At 36.6% G+C, this 18,810-nt stretch overlaps 1 protein-coding gene across 4 annotated transcripts in view; it reads right to left on the bottom strand.

Annotated features, from left to right (window-relative positions):
* The window catches only part of LOC132939802 (kinesin-like protein CG14535), a 183,573-nt gene that overhangs the window by 23,778 nt on the left and 140,985 nt on the right, over nucleotides 1-18,810 (bottom strand). For all 4 annotated transcript variants that reach the window (XM_061007179.1, XM_061007181.1, XM_061007180.1 and 1 more), the window contains one exon: nucleotides 3,016-3,231. In XM_061007179.1, the coding sequence (XP_060863162.1) occupies nucleotides 3,016-3,231 (216 nt within the window). The remainder of the gene's footprint in view (nucleotides 1-3,015; nucleotides 3,232-18,810) is intronic.

Genomic DNA, 18,810 nt, shown 5'->3' with positions numbered 1-18,810 from the left:
AATAATGATTCCGTGATTACAAGACATAAAGGATCAGCGGGTGTGTCAACATATTATTATGAGCACGTACACATAATAGGGCTCGTTATACATCGTGCGTACCTCCTAAGTGAACGCGCATGTTACTTGGACGCATATGAACTGCCGTGCTACTGGTAAAATCAGAAACTTGTATTTTTGTTTTTTTCCCAAATTAATTAAATATTTCAAGTTTGTATAGATGTCACTGAAGTAGACGAAAAATTATGACATACATTTAAAAAAAAACTGTTTATTTTGAGGTAAATAAATTGATTTGAAGTCATTGCTTTTCTCTCTAGCATTATAGACATAAACACATTTCAAATACTAGTGTACATTCAACATTTTTAGGATCATTAATATAATTTAGCATTGTTAGTAAAAAACCCAAATAAAAAATATATTTTTTTATGAATCTTTACTTGAATATTGTTTTATAAATCGCTTCATGACAACGAAATTATTATCTATATTATATCATTAAATATTGCAAGACATACAACAACTGTTGTGTTAGAATTTCTAGAAAAAAATGCAGTAAAGCATTAAACGTTTTGAGTTCTAACCATGAACGCATCAACTGTACTGTACATGCTGCTATTAGTCGTAAGAATCGCTTTTTTCTGTAATTTCCTCTAGGAAACGTACGATTTCTGTAAATGTCATGACGTATATTTTATAATCACATTTTTGACACTACATATTATTATGTTGTTTTTTCTGTATTATTTTACTTTGGTTGAATTATTATAACTATATGCAAAACGATGATTTGAATTTCATCAAAACCTCATTTTTGATAATTTTGTAGTCACTCGCTGGCTTTCTCTGCGGTAGCATGGTCTGTTAGACAGATGCTGCGACTGTCGATCATATTATACGCAATGTGCCTATATAATATGTGCAGGTGCCGGTAGTGTAGGTTTAGCTGAGTGTGTGATAGGTACACGGCCGCACGAAAGAAGAAGCGGACGAAAAATAATATATAGAAATCGCGCGTATACGAGATTAACTAAACCACTGGGGACCCCTTCCCCACCTACTCATCACGGCACGCGAGTACTGTACACGGTGCAGCAGAGCTAGTTGCCGAGTTAGTCGGCGTCAGCTTTGATAAATTATATCGTAGGTATACACGTATGACATATATAGGTATCTCTGGTATATACCCGCATGTACAGCCGGCGGCGGGTCTTCCGTCGCGCTATTTTTACGTCGATCTCGCGCAGCATCTTTCGGCGGGCGAGGGGCGGCCGAGGGGCGGCCGACTCTGTCCCAGATAACCACGAGACCGTTTTGTCGCCGAGACGTTGTTTTTTTTTTCACCCCAAATCTTTTTTTCTTCTCCACCAAAGCAATTATACCACGCACGCGCGTCGAGGCGTGCCGATAGCGGCTTTATATAGTTCCGATCTATCTCTGCTGCTGCAGCACCAGCCCCGCCGTCGCGGCGAACGGATATCCGCCGTTAACCGCGGCTCGTTTATTTATTTATTTTTTTTTTTATTAGAGCGGTGCCCCGATAGTAAACCGCCGGAAAATCCCGTACGCGCGCCCGTTTAAAACGCCCCTCGTCGCCCGCGCCATCAGCACTTATACTTTTTTTTCACACACCACCTATATGTGTGAATGTATACCTATGTATTTATGTACACGTATTATTTTATATATATATCCGAGCAGGAGCGAGTTGCAGAGATTTATGTCTGTTGCGCGAATTATACTGTCTCATGTCCTCAACCCTCCATCCCACCCCACCTATCATATTCATATACCCTTCCCTGCACCGAAAACAGAATGCAGTTAAACGCGGCGGCGCATACGCATATAACATTATACAATATTATATATATACCTGCTGCAGCATCCGTTGAAATGGACCCCGCCGCGTATACATACCTATACCGGCTATAACATTATGTTCGTGCGCGTCTGTCGCCGCATTGCGCAAACACCGAGCTTTTGCGCGGATAATCGGTTGAATATTTTTTTTATTTACGCGCAGCTATATTTATATAGCAGCAATCTCCGATACGTAATTTATTTGTATCATATTATTATTATTATTATATTGTTATGTGTCCCTTATTGCTTGACATTAGGTATATATTGTTTTGCTGAAATGGCATCTCGCGATAACCAGCCAAGCTTATAAACCGAAAATGTTTTTTTTTTTTTTTGGGGGGGGGGGGGGGGGGGTAAAAACAATTTATTTACATACCGAAATCAAAACCATAGCCTAGCTAATCGTTGGTTTTTACACGGTTAAGTCTTAAAAGTTAAAATTAATTTTATGGCTTAGAAACAAATCGTATAATTATCCCATATCGTTAATTAATAATATTAAGTAAGTACATAATAAGTGCTAGTTCTATATTCATAATATTGTAATCTTGTAATCATAGAATTTATATTACTGGGTTATTCTTGTAAATATTTTATTTTAAAAATATAATATAATATTAATATACGCGTTGAATGTATTCAGTTTAATTTTTTAAGAACCACAAACTCCGAATGATCCAAGTATCCATAGTAATGATAATCACGTGTATACAACCCTATGGAATAATGACAAAAATATTGTAATAATATGTTGGTATAATATGATAACGACCGGTATAATAAACGTGTCAGGAAGAAAAGTGAATATCCTTAAATCTTTGTCGAGAACAATAATATTACGACGAGGGTTGAAATGTGTTCCACGCCGCACTCAATCGTAATTTATTCTAATATATTATATTCCAACGGTGTATATTTTAATATAAAACATTGCAATATCAAAAGCTATCCGAATATCCAGTCTCAGGGGGGATTCGATGCTGATATGATGATGATAAGAATAATAATGATTACGATATACAACGTGCGTCCGTGTATTTTCAACGGCGCTTACAATGATAATATTGTAAAAAGTCGTATAACATAATAATATATTATTGTATATATTTTTATTGTACCTAGTGGCGAGATTGATATTTCGTGTATTACCTGCGAGTCTTCTTGCGTGAACAGTGCGTCGAACGCGAACATTTTGGGAGCGGCGACGCCCACGCGCCGACTACCGTCGCTGGCCGGAGGTGCGTTCGGATCAATTAACGTCAGTTGTCTGTGCTTCTTGTCCACCGACATGAAGTTGTTACCATGTTCGGCCGACGTCGCTGGTTGTTCGTCGGCCCCTTTGGTAACTCTCAAAATCACTTTGACCTGGAAAACGACAAAATAAAAAATATTAAACTCTCACTATCAACTCGACTTCGAAAAACGCGTATAAAATAGTTGACATGATTTATATATAGTACAGGAACGGTTTTGCGAAGGGTACGCGCGTATGGGAGTTTTACAGCTAAAGAACTTGCAAGGTATATTCCGGACCATTATAACGGTGAACGTGATTCGACAAGAAAAGCGCTTTTAATTCTACGTCAACGAGAGCGACAATAATAATCCGGATTAAGTACGTCAATTATACAGGTAGGTAGGCGCACGTTTAATGGCGAGGGGGACGATGCCGAAAAACAACGCTGCGTGAACACCTATATATAATATACTGAGTGTGTTTACGAGTGAACTTTTACCATGTTATATATAGTGTATATGTATACTCATAATATATTATGCTGGTGACCAAAATCACAAGAGATCACATCAATTATTATAATGCTATACTGTACTAACTAAAATCACTTTTTACCAGTCGCAAATACAAACTCTATGACAGTGTTACTATATCGTACTTGGAAAACGTTCCATTTAATTTCTTCACAATAATAATATTATAAATTTAAAATAAATCATAGCAATATTGAAGTAATTAATAGTGCTTATATATATGAACATCAATAAACAATAATTATAATAAATAATATGGTTTGTGATATTTAATAAAATTAAGAGTGTCCTAAAGGCTAAAATTATAAATTCGTCGATAAAATAGGTGATAGTGAATAGGTGATTAAAAAAAAAAAAAAAAATTATACAAAATATTCTTTTTCATTTTTCAGTTATTAATATTAAACTTTCCTAATCGTATTTAATTTTCTTATAAAATCACTCATCACATTTATTTAACCACTGTCATTGAACAGAATATCAATTAAAACATTAAACAAACTCTCCTTTATGAAATAACAAATTAAACCTGCAAGTTAAGTTAACATACCAAACAAATTATTCCGATGGATCCGCTCATTAAAAAACAAAAACACAAAAAAAACATAACATATATACATATACGTATCAATATTTTGAATCACATTCGCTTATAATTCTATTTTGTATAGATTGTATATAAATTTTTATGAAATAAAAAAAATATATATCAAACCAAACAATGAACAAAATAAAATAATAAAACACTCTATCAAAAACGTAATAACACGTCACAATATTTCAATTTTGATATCAATAATATGTCAATTGTCCACCGTCCACCGACTACATTGTTATTTGTTATACGCTTATACCTGTAATTAATAATATTTTATTTGATAACATTGAATGAATTGGGTCACCTATGTATATTGTATGATATAATATATTTCCATACGAAAATCCATTAACACGTATTATATTAAAAATTATATTTTAATCAGGAAAATAATATACAAGTAAGTTTCTTATTACCTTTATACGGAATACCTATATACCGCCTTACAAATCCTACTACGTATAAGGTACCTACGAATATATTATACAACATTATATCATCTCGAGTATAGGTATAATAGGTATGTATTGGTATTAAACTATTATCCGCGTATGTACCTAACTGCATCTAATAATGATAATATATGGTCACCACAATCGTCGTTATCATAATATTATTAATTAGCGTCTTTAGTCGACGGAGTCGTTCTTCCGCGTATATTCCGTGGGGTGAACCAGATATTTTGTCTTCCAGATGGCACACGCTCGTTTCTTCACCGTTAAATTAATGCGCGGGCACACGTATATAAATTAAATGAAGGACTTCATATTGTTATATATTATATTGCAGAAGTTGGACCGGTGCAACTGAAAACGAACCCGTCCGATTTCGCTCTACGCGAGGTATAATATCAAATATTATTATAATTAATGGTGTTGCAACGATGTACAGTTGTAGGTGCACACACTGCGGTACATATTAAGATTTCGGTATTCGGTTTGACAACCGAAAAGCGTGAACAGGATTTTTCATTTTACGCGACACTTTAATAATGTCCTCTCCCAAGTGCAGTCGCTTCCGTCGACACCGCGTTGCATCAACATACGTAACCCCCTCCTTTCGCCCCTTCTCAAAACTTGATCGATTCCGGTGCGTCGGTGTTTTCTTTGACAGTACATACTTTTCACTCCGGAGCGTTAGACGTAGTAAGTGAAATTAAGATATTACCATTATTATTATCATCATCATCATCATCGCGAGCGTATTATATATGTGCGTTGAAATTAATATTTTTAAAACGGTTTTCAACAGTCGATAATATATTTATATCGAGAGGAAAAAAAACTGTTGGGCGTGTAAATTTGTTCACACCCAATTTAATTCAACCGCCGAGCCACATACATAATATAATAACAACATTTATTTAGACGTCTCCGTCCCTGTTGGCAATAGTGCACCTCGGCTATATATATACGCGTTTTATACGTTTCCATTAGAGCGCCACTGCACCACAGCGCCATTGGTCTAATCAAATTTTGTTTTCAATACGTCTTCACCTCCGAGCGTATTTTTATGGACTTATTTCTTGGACGTGAAAATAATATAAGATATTCGATTGTTATACAGCGTACTGCCTTTCACACTAAATGGAAAAATGTGTACAAAATAATATATTTTATACGGATCGAAATAATAATATAATAATATGTAGGTATAATAGCCGTACTATCGTTCGATATTTTAAGGTTCACCTCTAATAATTACTTACATAATAATAACAAATTATACAATATTATAATACCGCATAATTCATATTATATTATACGTTTGAAATCATTTCCATTATGGTAAAACACGAAACACAACGAACATATTTCGAATGAATAATTATATTTTCGACAGCACATTATATTCATAGATAGTACCAACAATGTTGGCCCACCATATTATAATGATTTAAGTTGGCCAACAATAAATCGATTGCAGTAAATGTTCTTATAATATATAATATATAGGCACCTACGCTGTTTGAAGATAAAACAAGATTTCACATTATTCGATTGTCCCCCCCCCCTAACTTTTATAAGACTTCCGGAAACAAGAGCACACCAACGTCGTCGTGTGTGTATTGTACTTGTGCAGTAATTTTTAAAACGGACATTGTTCAATTTTCTCCGGCCCATACAGTAACGCGGACGCGTTTTAACAGAATCTCCTAAGTATTTCGATCTTTATTTGATTTCACGAAATGAAGGGAAAAGTTTTCGCGAGTAAAATTTCTGGGCACTTTTTCAAGTTCTTTTCTAGTTTAAAGCACATGTCGGCAACGAGCGCATCGTAATGCGCGATAATGCGATTTTAGTTTATGTATTTCGCCAAATTGAATTTTCAGTAAAGCACCAATATTGTATTATACGGTATACCTACCGTACATAAACATAATATAATACTATATAAACGCGCAATATGCAAATCGATTTGAAAAATTATCCGAATTTTATGTGCGTGTACCCCTCTGTACATAAGACCATACCTATATTATAATATAATATTCTGAATTCTAATCATCTGAAGTCTGGACTCTGGACGTACATCAAATTAAATACACACTGAGCAATACGGTTACCTATATACCGAGCTTTTCAACAACAATAATATTATATGCATGGCTATACAAGGATTTTAACTATGTATTGAGTCATCGTCGACAAAATAAACATCACAAATAATTGTTATAAAAATAAATATGACAACAAATTTGTATTAATAATAGCTAATAATATTAAAATATCGCACTTGATTAAATTGAGAATTTTGAATCATATAACTATGCAAAAATGAATCATATAGGTACCTAATATTATATCTAAAAACCGTCAACATTTTTACGTAGGGCTTAAGTTAGAATCACGGTTTTATTGTTAATTTTACTTAAACAAAAAAGTATTCGTCACTTATATAGGATATTGCACTTTAAATGCTAGAAGTCATGGTATAGAGATGAAACTTATTTTCTTTCGTTACCATGGTTTATAAAATATAAAAGTACAAGTTGCAGATGGTTATTATTGCGACATAAAATTATTTGTACAACTACAGTCATCATATTATGATACAACATCAAAAAACGTGCGAAAATCATCTTTTCAACGCGTAATATATTATAGACAATTCCTAATAATATTGTATATTATTATATAGTTGAATCGTCACGGAGAATTTAAAATTAACGTTTTTCGTCAAAAAAAACACTTTCGTTTTATTTTAATCAAGTTCGCCGCGCCATCATCACGGTGTAATAATTCCTAATTTGAGGACCGGGTTACATACGGTTGCGTATATAATATAATATAATATATATAAATCGACACTGCACCTCAGTCGTATAACCGAGCATGGTATATAAGCCACCCCCGGCGCGAAGACGTTAAACAAAATGGGATTCGCCGTTGGAAATCGAATATCCTCGACGTGCGTAAGATAAAGTTCATCGCGTCGGTCGGCCGTAAAAATAATAAAAAAAAATAAATAATAATAACAACAAGACGAGTCGCACCGCGGCGGCGGCTGTATATACGATAAATAACATAGACCGAAGTGTTTACAGTCTGCCGGAGATACGAGTATATATATATATATATACAGGACGATAATAATATAACATACACTTTATGAATATCGAGTAGTATTATTTTTTCCACCCTCCCCGCTCGCGCGTCTCTTTGTCAAATCTTTTTCATAGGTTTTTCCTCTCTCTCTCTCTCGCTTTGTGTAAATCGCGGTATTGTTACCCCCGGCGGTGGATACAACCGCAGCAATAATACCTGGCGCGGGTTAGGACGTACCAAACCTTTACTATTTTTTATTATTATACCCACTCGACTTAGGCCGCGGCCACAATATTATATTCTACTATAGCTACTACTACTTTTTCTTTATGTGTACCGGACCACGACCGCGCGCGCGTATATAATATATTATTGTAAGGATTCTACGCTTGTCATGGGGGGGGGGGGGGGGCGAGGGAGAGTGATTTTTACGATTTGATATTGTTATTATATTCACTACGCAAAGTGTATACCTACGAAAACGCGTCTACTAGGTTATTATACCGGGGTCTACTCGGTACGTATATTTTGTTTTGTATATATATTATATTATTATTGCGGGAAATAAGTCGCGTCGCAGGGCGTGTGCACCGTGGAAATGCACAATAATATATGCCCGCCACCGCCTGCACGCTGTATAGTTGTCACGCGATGCTTTCACCCGCTTTCACCCTACGCTGCTGCAGCGCCACAACACTGGATACGCCGTATTATAATAATATACCTACCTACGCAGTCCAAGACAACTCTAGGAGGCGCCCATACCCCCTGCCCAACACTTCCGACATGCCACGGAATCCCATTACGATATTGTGTTACGGGAGGGGAGACGAAAAAAAAAAAAAAAATATGATAATAATGTAATTTTAATAACAACATCGTAAGCGCACATTATCGTTTTATTTTTTTTTTTCGGTAATTAGTGCGCGCGCGTTTCTCGTCTGTACGTGCGACGCTATGATAATAACAATATTATTATTTTTCAACACGGGAAGGTACCTAAATAATAAAAGCTGCACACTGGTAAATGACGGACTGCCGAGCTGCCGTATTATCGTGTATACATACATATACGACGTGGTGTATTTTTATTTCATCGAATATACAAACACGAATATGGGTATAATATTATGTTCGTGTGTCTGTGGGTGGGCGAGTGGGTGGGTGTATGTGTACCAGCTATTATGACGTATATTCGTCTGCCTATTTCACATTACGATCGAGCGTAATAATTATAATAATACGTTTATATACATACGCGTGTGTGTATTGCTCGATTTCTGTACATATAATATATATATATATATACACAATGCTACAATAATAAGTGACTCGCCCGTTTCGCACAGAACAAAACCCGGCTTACTTGCGTGTATATATATACACGCCGAACAAAACACGACGGAGCGAGGAAGTCTCTTCGTCCTAGTGTTTTATGGTATTTTAATGAGCACAACTGTATACAATACAATGTACAGGGTGATGCTCACCCCCGTTTTTAAATTTATTACCTAATGAATTCGTTCGAATTCTGATTTTTTGGAATTTTTAATGGTGCTTGAATATACCGTATATTTGTAAATCTCCTGTGGAGATGTAAGACTTCTGTTTTTCAAATGAAATCTCCATCTCCTACTGTAAATTATATTTAGCGGATAGTTTTTCCGAATATTTTTACGTATCGAAATAAAATTTTAAAAGATTCGTTTTTGAGTTGTTTATCTTTGTGTACCTATAATAAATATAATGCGGTATGACATAATAGGTAGCTGGTCGGTACGTCATGATAATGGAATTGGAAGATATGGGAGGTATGGTCTATATTAATCTATCTACAATTATGATTGGTAAAAATGGTCCAATATTGCAATAAATACTACATCTATTTTATATTTCTGTAAAACCATTTTTGAAGGATTATTATCCTTAGTATAAACATCTTAATAGGTAACTGAATAACAAGTCGTTCGAAATTTGAACTCAGTGCATCAACGGTTTGAAAAAAAATACCCACTGAATAATTTAGAGTTAAAAAGGAGGTTCTCATTTGAAAAATAGAAGTTTGTATCGTCATAGAACACTCCTTAAGTAACACCGCCAAAAAATCAATAATTTGAAAATATGGTGTTCAAGTATATTTAAAAATTCCAAAAATCAGAATTTGAATTAATTCACTATACAATTGAAACAAAAACAAGAGTGAGCATGCTTGTTGAATCACCCTATATATTTATTAATATATATAATATTATACCATATTATTGTTCTGTAGATTTTAGTTCTCGTTTTCTCCCGATATAAATTATATTCTTTTCTTGACATGTCATTATTCCTGAGGACTTTTCTTTTCTTTTTTTTCATACAAAAACCAACTTAATATGTACGAATAAAAACCAAACCAAAAAAAAAAATAAAAATAACCACGGATTTTTAATGCATCGAGCCATCGACTAGATAATATATCGTTATATTTCGTTCTGAATCATCATTCATCAGTATGTAGGTACTTAAATTATACATTAGCCAGGGCGTAATGAACAAAACCGTTAATTATTTTAATAGTTTATAATTCTCTAGAAGTAAAACACGCTTACGTGTACGTTACGATAGTATAATACGTGATGACACTGATGTGTACTGCAGCAGCCATATTATTATATGCATAACATATTGACAATAATAATTAATTCATTAGGCGCGACTGCGATGTGTACATCCACCCGAAATTTACATTAGTTTAAACTTTGGAAACAACTGAATTAATCAATAAATTATAATAATAACCGTATAAATGGACGCCCGCGACTTCACCTCTGCGCCCTCGCCGGGTATGTACACACTATATTATATTGTACACGCTGCAGCGGGGCAGTTAAATACGGGTCCAAAAATCGCATATAATCGCCGTCGAACGAGATAAAATAAGAGTTACGTTTTAATACATATAATATTGTACGCGTATAGTATACTCTCGCGCATACATCGTGCGGTGTGTAATGACAGTAATAATAACGAGAATATAAAAGCGATAAAACCGACGACGGATCGTTAGATAGCTTAGGGCGGGGGCCGTCCGTTGACATTAAATAACGCGAGAGTCGTCGTCGTCGTCGTCGTATATATACACACTAATAAGTACAGCCTTAGGAGATAAGTTCGGCGGATACTATATACGCGTTTCGTCCACGATTTCCATCTCCTCGTCCGATCGGCCGCTTAGAGTGGCTTATATATTAGAGAGGACACATTTCAGTCGACGAGTGTTTCGCCTGGTGCAGTTTTCGCCGAAGAAAACGCCGTCACGCGCGATGTGTCTGTAGGAGTGATATCATGGATAGAGCTTATACTGTATTATATACTACGCACAGTTTCTCGTGTAGATAGACAGCGAGTGTAGCAACATGCTAGTAGACAAAGTAATAATAATAACAATAATTAACAAAAAGATCAATAAAATGTAATACTGTGAATGGATTCAACATCAATAATATATTGGTGTATATCTCATTCACGTTTGCACGTCTTTTTTTGTGCTAATACTCGATTGGTGTTATTAAAAAATGAGTATAGGTTGTTAAACAGACGGAGTAAACCCCAGACATGTTTGTTCTGTTGACCACCCAATGTATTTAAAACAACAAGCTTCATTGTAATAACTATAATTCGATATTATAGTATGATTATTATTAATAAGTATTTTATTTTTGTTGTACGGGTATGTAATATGCATGGTGCATACCTATATAGAACGACACAGTCGTACAAACTTATAATCAGGTGTGGAACCAGGGAGGGGGGCTAAAGTTGTTTAGCTCTTCCCCTCCACTATCTTTGAAAATTGTATACAATATTATTATGTATTTATTGATATAATAAATAGTTCATGCGTCTTAAAATCCATAAATTAAAATATACATAAAATTATAATAAAATCTTATCTACAAGGTTATCTATATTATAATCTATTATGTACCTACTAAAATTGTAATTGTATTTTTTTCCAAAAACAATTTAGCCGCCATCTCAGATTTTTAGATTCACATCTCATACACGGCGTATTGCATAATATTTATAAGAACCGACGTTATAAGAGTTAAACGCTCCCAGATAAAACTTAGAGTTAGAGGTACTTATATACCTTTACTTAGATTCCGAAACCACACGGCATAATTTTTGAACCATCAGAACCGTCCCGTCTGTTCGAGTAGCTCGGGCATATAACGACGACGTATACGTTTTCAGCGGTTCGTATACAAAAATATATATATAATGTGTGTGTATGTAATTCGATTAAACGCCCCGACAAGTACACTACACCAACAACAACAACTGCACCGGTGTAGACACGCGGGATCGTGCCATTTACGACGTCTCATACGGGCTGCCGTATATTACGTCGTATATTGACCTTTACCGGCGGCGGTTAAAGGATTTTTATTTTCATTTTATTTATTTTTTATTATTTCCATCGCCTGGTCGGGAGGGACGGCCGGCGAAATCTTTCCCATGGGCTCGTTAAACCGCCGTTCAAAACCCACCCCGCCGCCGCCGCCCACCCGTCCGGCATCCTCGTCGTCTTGACCTCCGCGGGCGGAAATAAATTCTTGGACTTGACCCCTATCCCCGTCATTGTCGGCTCCTGGCGCCGTTTCAAAAGCTACCGGCCGGCCGGCCGTCCCCGTCGGCGGCCGACCGTTTAATAGATTTAAACGAGAGACGGGAGAATTGACTGTATATACTAAACACTACATAGATATTGTAGCCACGCGCGTATAAAATAAAGGCGGCGCAGACACACGCACGAAACGTTTATATTACGTGCACAATATAGGTGTGCATATATACAATAATATATACACATATATGTTATATACACCTAAGTGCGCGCAGTTTTTATATAAATATTATTATATATATATACATATTATATTGGTGGCCTAAAGGTTCGGCATTTGTGCATCATATCATTATATTATATACATATATTTCATGTTCTCAAACGGCGTGTAAATGTATATTGTACGTACTACATACATACATATATATATACATGTTAGAAGTATATATATATACTTCGGCACGAAGTTCCCGCTCGCGCGTTTAGTATTCACCGGCTGTTGCGAAACGCGTTTCCAATTCGGACGCGCGCACGAGCATTTTCTTTATTTTTTTTTTCGCCGCCGAGCGAAGAAGGGTTGGCTGTCGACTGACTGCGTTAGAATCGCGGCGGCTTCCGCGGGTGTGTGGGGGAGGGGGGGGGGGGGGTGAGCGGTGACGGCGTGGCGTGTACCGAAACTAAAAAAAAACTGCACAAAGAAGAAATAACATCCGCAGACGTCGAAATGAAAAATTAGCCGTTGGAGCATATTCGTAAAATAAATTGCACTCTCCCGGCGGCGCAGGGTCCGCGCGCTAGCAGACGTTTCTAATATAGGCAGACAGCCGAATAATGGATGACTTTCGTACGTTTGCTCATACTCGTGGGGGGCGCAGGGTGTCGACCGTACACACACACACACATCCATACACACCCACACTCACCCATCACACACGTAATACATATATATATAGTATGCACAACAGTGCGAATACGCGTAACGTCCCGTCAAGGGTTGAATATATTTATATATATGCCGCGGGGAGTATATATAATACGATATGTGCAGATATTTGAGATAAGTCGAAACACATTATTGCAAATAATATAATATGCGCGTGTATGCACACATCGTCCGACCGTTCGCATACGCGTTATATCGTCATCGGCAAAAGTCGTCGTCGTCATATATTATAATATTGTATATGATACCGGAGCGGGTGCTGGTGGTGTTATTTCGTCTCGGTGACCGACTTCAATTAATTCGGGATTATACGCGCGGGGGAGGACGACCGCGGGTGCGCTTGTTTTGACGGTGCCACCGCGATATCTCGACTGAACCGAGAAATAATCGATGTACATATATATATATATATATATAGGACTCTGGGGATTAAAACGTTCATATAATATATATTATAAATGTTGCCGTGTATACATTATATAGCATATATACATACGTGTAGGTACACCGTGCATGTATACAAGTATAATAATATTATTGTATACGAGTATATAATATGGATATAATAATAACAATAATATGTTTAACGCGCACATGACGTAGGCAGTCGACAGGATGTCTAAATTGGTCAGGTAATTGATATACGGCGTGATAAACGGCGCATGATACGCGTTTTATATAATATATTATTATTATCAACGGGTAGGTATATAATAGCCGGGAATATAGGATGATTAATGTTATTATTATATTACATTACGATACTCGAGTGTCGCGCTGTTTATGCTCACAAAAAACACCGGTAAAATATACCATATACCGGGTTCGTTAAAAACATGCGTATTGATATAAAAATAAAAGGTTCCGGCGTCGAGTGTGATACTTATAATAATAGGTATATGCAGTGCGAGTGAGAATTAAAATTCAAAACTTCATACCTAATGATTATGTTAACAGCACGGCGCGCGCGTTACCAAATACAATATTTTACTGTGTTTGATAATTATTAAATGCACGCATATAGGTATATACTTAAACAATAATGACATAACATAACTCTTCATTATCGTTCTTATAAATGGTATTTATATTGAACGAGCCGCGTGTATTACCGCGCATGGGAACGCGTAACGTTTGTTTTGAAAAGAAACATTTAAAAAGACTTAAGTGTGTAATGTATAGGTACCTCGGATAGCCCGGATATATGCGACAGCTGTGTATAGTTTAGTCGAAGAGATTATAATGTGCTTCTAACAAAATTGCTTGGAAAACTTATATAACGAATTTAATATTCATATTATTATGACAATTATCTTTTTTTTTTTTCATAGATTTTATTAGGTACCAGGTACCTATTCATAAATCATGTCACATATAATATATTAAAATAAGCTACTGTGATAAATGTTATTTCGTAAAATAGAAAACATTGTGTGTTATGACTCCTGAACAGTGCGCGTCTCCAATTCTTTTTCAAACTTTTGGAAAAAAAAACAGTTTTTATTTTGACAGTAATAAATGTTGCCTTTGACATAAACCTATTTGTACAGGTTGAGTTTAGCTCACGCCACTTTACAGTTTGGTCAACTACATAATGTATATACATATTTATTCTTTAAAATAGGTAGGCATATATATATTATATGCATATAACATATACCTTTGTACGATATGTGACATGACGTTATAATATTATAATATTATATACTCTCGTAATTGGAATATTTCGAGCATAGACGCACGCGTATAACGCTTTTCGATTATAAAACGATTTAAACTGTTATAAATCATATTATAAAGTTTTTACAGAGACATTTCCCGCATATTATTATTTGGTTCGGTTTTATTATAATAATAATATGTAGTATCAACGTATAAACTTTAGTGGGCATTACACACATATATTACGCGACCATAAATATAAACACAAATCGAATCTACGTTTGCGATCTTTTTCGCGCAAATACCACTTATTGTATAATATATACAAGCACCCTGTGTATCGCACATATGTATACAATACCAGTATATACTTAACACGTCTGTACGAAAATAAACAAAAGGCCCGCGTGTCGTTATACGTACGCGTATCATAATATATACGCACCGAGCCAAGTCTCTTCGTGGCGTCACCCAGCTTATTATGCGTATCACTGCGCACACACACACACACACACACACACACACACACAAACACACACATATACCTATATATAATATGTGTGTGTATGTGTGTACGAGTTTAGGCAATTTTCCAAAACACCGGAAAACCGAGCGCCCCCGCCATTAAACGGCTCACGGAGGACCGTGGGTCGCCTGGTAGAGCACCACCACACATATGACGTGCGGCGGGGAAAACACTGTAATATATATTATACCGCGCGCACATTAGTCGTATCCGTTTCGGACAGATTATCCGACCGCCGGCGTTTTCGATACGGATCGCACAACCGCCGCCGCTGGCGTCGCAAAGTTTAAAGTGTCTGCAGTATATAGCAACCGCCGCCGCGTGGCCTTTATAACCTTTGCGCGTCTCTATGCATGTATATATATATATATGCACACTCATACAAACATACATACATATTATAATTGTCGCGTGCTAGTCCCGAGGCGATTTCCAACCAACCCGCCGCACTGCCTTCCGAGCGGGGGTCTTGACTTTCCGGCGCAAACATATTGTATATACGTGTATTCGTCGACCACGCCAGGCTTTTAGCGTCGTCGTCGTCGTCGTCATCTTTGTCTTTGTCTTCGCGGACTCGGGAAAGTTTGGCGCGCGCCCCGGGAAATCGTCGGGATGAGATCTCCCCAAACGCCTCGGGAGTGCGAAAGCTCGTAAGCCCGCACACACATCCATGTATCGAATTATCTGCGGCGATGCCGACGACGAACTGCAGTTATCGCGACGTACCCTCGCTTGACATCATATTATGTACGTGACATTTTGAATTCGAAATCCCCAAAACAACGTGGTTGACGACTCCTCTCGTAATACCCACAAGGCACGCCGAATAAGCATATTTTCAGACGTCAGCCAGCGCGAGGTGACAAAAATGTGGAATCCTGTGTAAAGCATACTGCAGCATCGAATGGCTTCGTTCGAATGTATGCCTATACATAATATATAACTCGATGTATAACATATACGATTAATATAAATGGACGTTTGTGGCAGCGACTTGTCACCTACATCAGTGTATATTGTTATAGTCGTCGGGACGGTTTTGAACATTCGTAGGTATTCTTAAACATCGTTGTGGTTCGACAAAAGTACAAGCTATATAGCTGGTATATATATGCAGCACGCAATAATATATCAACGGCGACGCGCGAATAACTAAACAGAATTGATCGGTCACTCGAGACCCGTAAAGAACTATACTCTCTCGCCCACCTGCGCGTAGCACCCACTCCCACCCCCCCCCCCCCCCCCCGGGCCGGACGTTACGCGATATAATATTTTACTCGTGCAGCCTTTGCATAATAAATCTATTTACCTGCGTGAATTCGGATGCAAAAAAAAAAAACAGCTATACGCACATAATAATATACACAAGAGCGTTTAGTTTGGCAGACATTTGGAAACGCGTACATGTACAGTCGGCGTGCGGCATTTACGCGGTGTATGGCGCAGCTGTGTCGTCGGACGTTTTGCGAATAACGACGCTGGCTGTTAAATATTATACGACCACTGCGAAATTTTATTTCCAAGCCGCCGCCGCCGAACGTTAACATCGTATATTGATATATATACATATATGGCACACACTCGCAAACACGTATATTTTCATTATAATATTTTCATTTTACACGTCGGCGTCCCGGTTTTCTAGCTTATCATATAGAATATTGGATATAACACCATACTAGGTATATATAATATTATTATCGTTTAGGGTTCTCTACAGATTTTGTTTGTACACAACAATATAATATAATTATAATTTACGCGCAAACATATGGCAAAAGTCTTGTCCGCAATAGTGCGACGAAACGCTTATACGATTTGAGTCCTTATAATATTTAATATAAAAATACATACGGTAGCTGTAAAACCCAACTTCATCCGTGAAAAATCAGCAAATATAAAATATGAAATCAAAATATATAGAGGAGTATCTCGATTTAAGTGTGGACAAAACTGATTCGTCAACTAATTCGACCATCTGAACACCTGGTATAGTTTCAAAATGTGGTTCAAGCTTCTTTCTAAATTTTCACGATATTTCTAAGAAAAATCTCTAAAACCTCTCAACATCGGTGAGCAGTAATTGCAGAATATATAAGCTGCGAACATACAATAATTTGTGTATATTTATATTATGATATGAAAAGTATTTTTGAAATCAATAGCAAACCTATATATTTATAATATCATTGTAATTATTATTGATTTATTCTAGTGACAAGAAATATATACGAACCTAGTATAAACTTAATAAATAAAAAAAGTTGGATTTTCGTGATCCAAGACAAAATTCCTGCATGACCCACACTATATATTATATTATAGAAACGTATATGGATTGAAAAACAAAGCTGTAAACACCCCCCCGAGTCTCCTGCAGAAATATGTGTGCGAAATTTAGTGCCAATCGGTTCAATGGTTTCCAAGTCTACGAAGCATTCATTGACGTATATATATATTTCAATTCACTTTTAGTGTAAGTACACATAAACTTGTTGAATTCCGCGCGGGGCGACGCAGCAGTGCGACAATAATAATATTATAATAACGCCGCGTATATAGTGTTATCGGCCATACGAAAAATGAAACGTTTCGAAACAAATTACGACCAATCAGTACGGTATAAACCGTCAAAGGACTGGTGACAGAGTGTTTCATTAAGCAAATTAACTGGGTCGGCTCGATTGCACGGAGTGAGCGGAGGAGTCGTAAAAAAGCGTTCGAGTGCCGAAATCGGTTCCGAACTTTTAACGTCGCGGAGGAAACTTCAACGCAAAAACGTTTATTATTCCGTCCGACAGTACAAGTTTTATCGGCATGCCCATTAAACGGTTATTTCTCTGTTGCTAAATTGAGTTCTCGAATAAACAGTTTGACTTTAGCAGAGGATTCGGGCGTTATATTCGAGCAGTTAATACCGATTATCGACGGCAGCGGCATCGTCATTCGTCGGTGCAGTATATATACATAATATATATAGTATATACGCGTGTATAATAATATGTATACATATATATTATATATATACGCAAAAGAACAATATAATATAATGAAAAAGTATTTTCCGTCGTTGTCGTCGCAATTTCGTTGGAAAGTAATTACAAACGCCGGCGGTGCGCGTATTATAAGTTTATTTTAGGGCGTTGACGAAAACGCGATGGAAAAAAACCTCCCCGATACCCGAATTTATAACTATCGCAACACGATTCCGTGTCGCGCGATAACGTCATATACCGCCACTGTTGTAACACTTCTACCACACACACACACACACAC

This window comes from Metopolophium dirhodum, chromosome 2, assembly GCF_019925205.1.
Source record: "Metopolophium dirhodum isolate CAU chromosome 2, ASM1992520v1, whole genome shotgun sequence".
Taxonomy (NCBI): domain Eukaryota; kingdom Metazoa; phylum Arthropoda; class Insecta; order Hemiptera; family Aphididae; genus Metopolophium; species Metopolophium dirhodum.
Note: the sequence above shows the minus strand (reverse complement) of the source record. Positions and strands in the feature narration are given on the sequence as shown.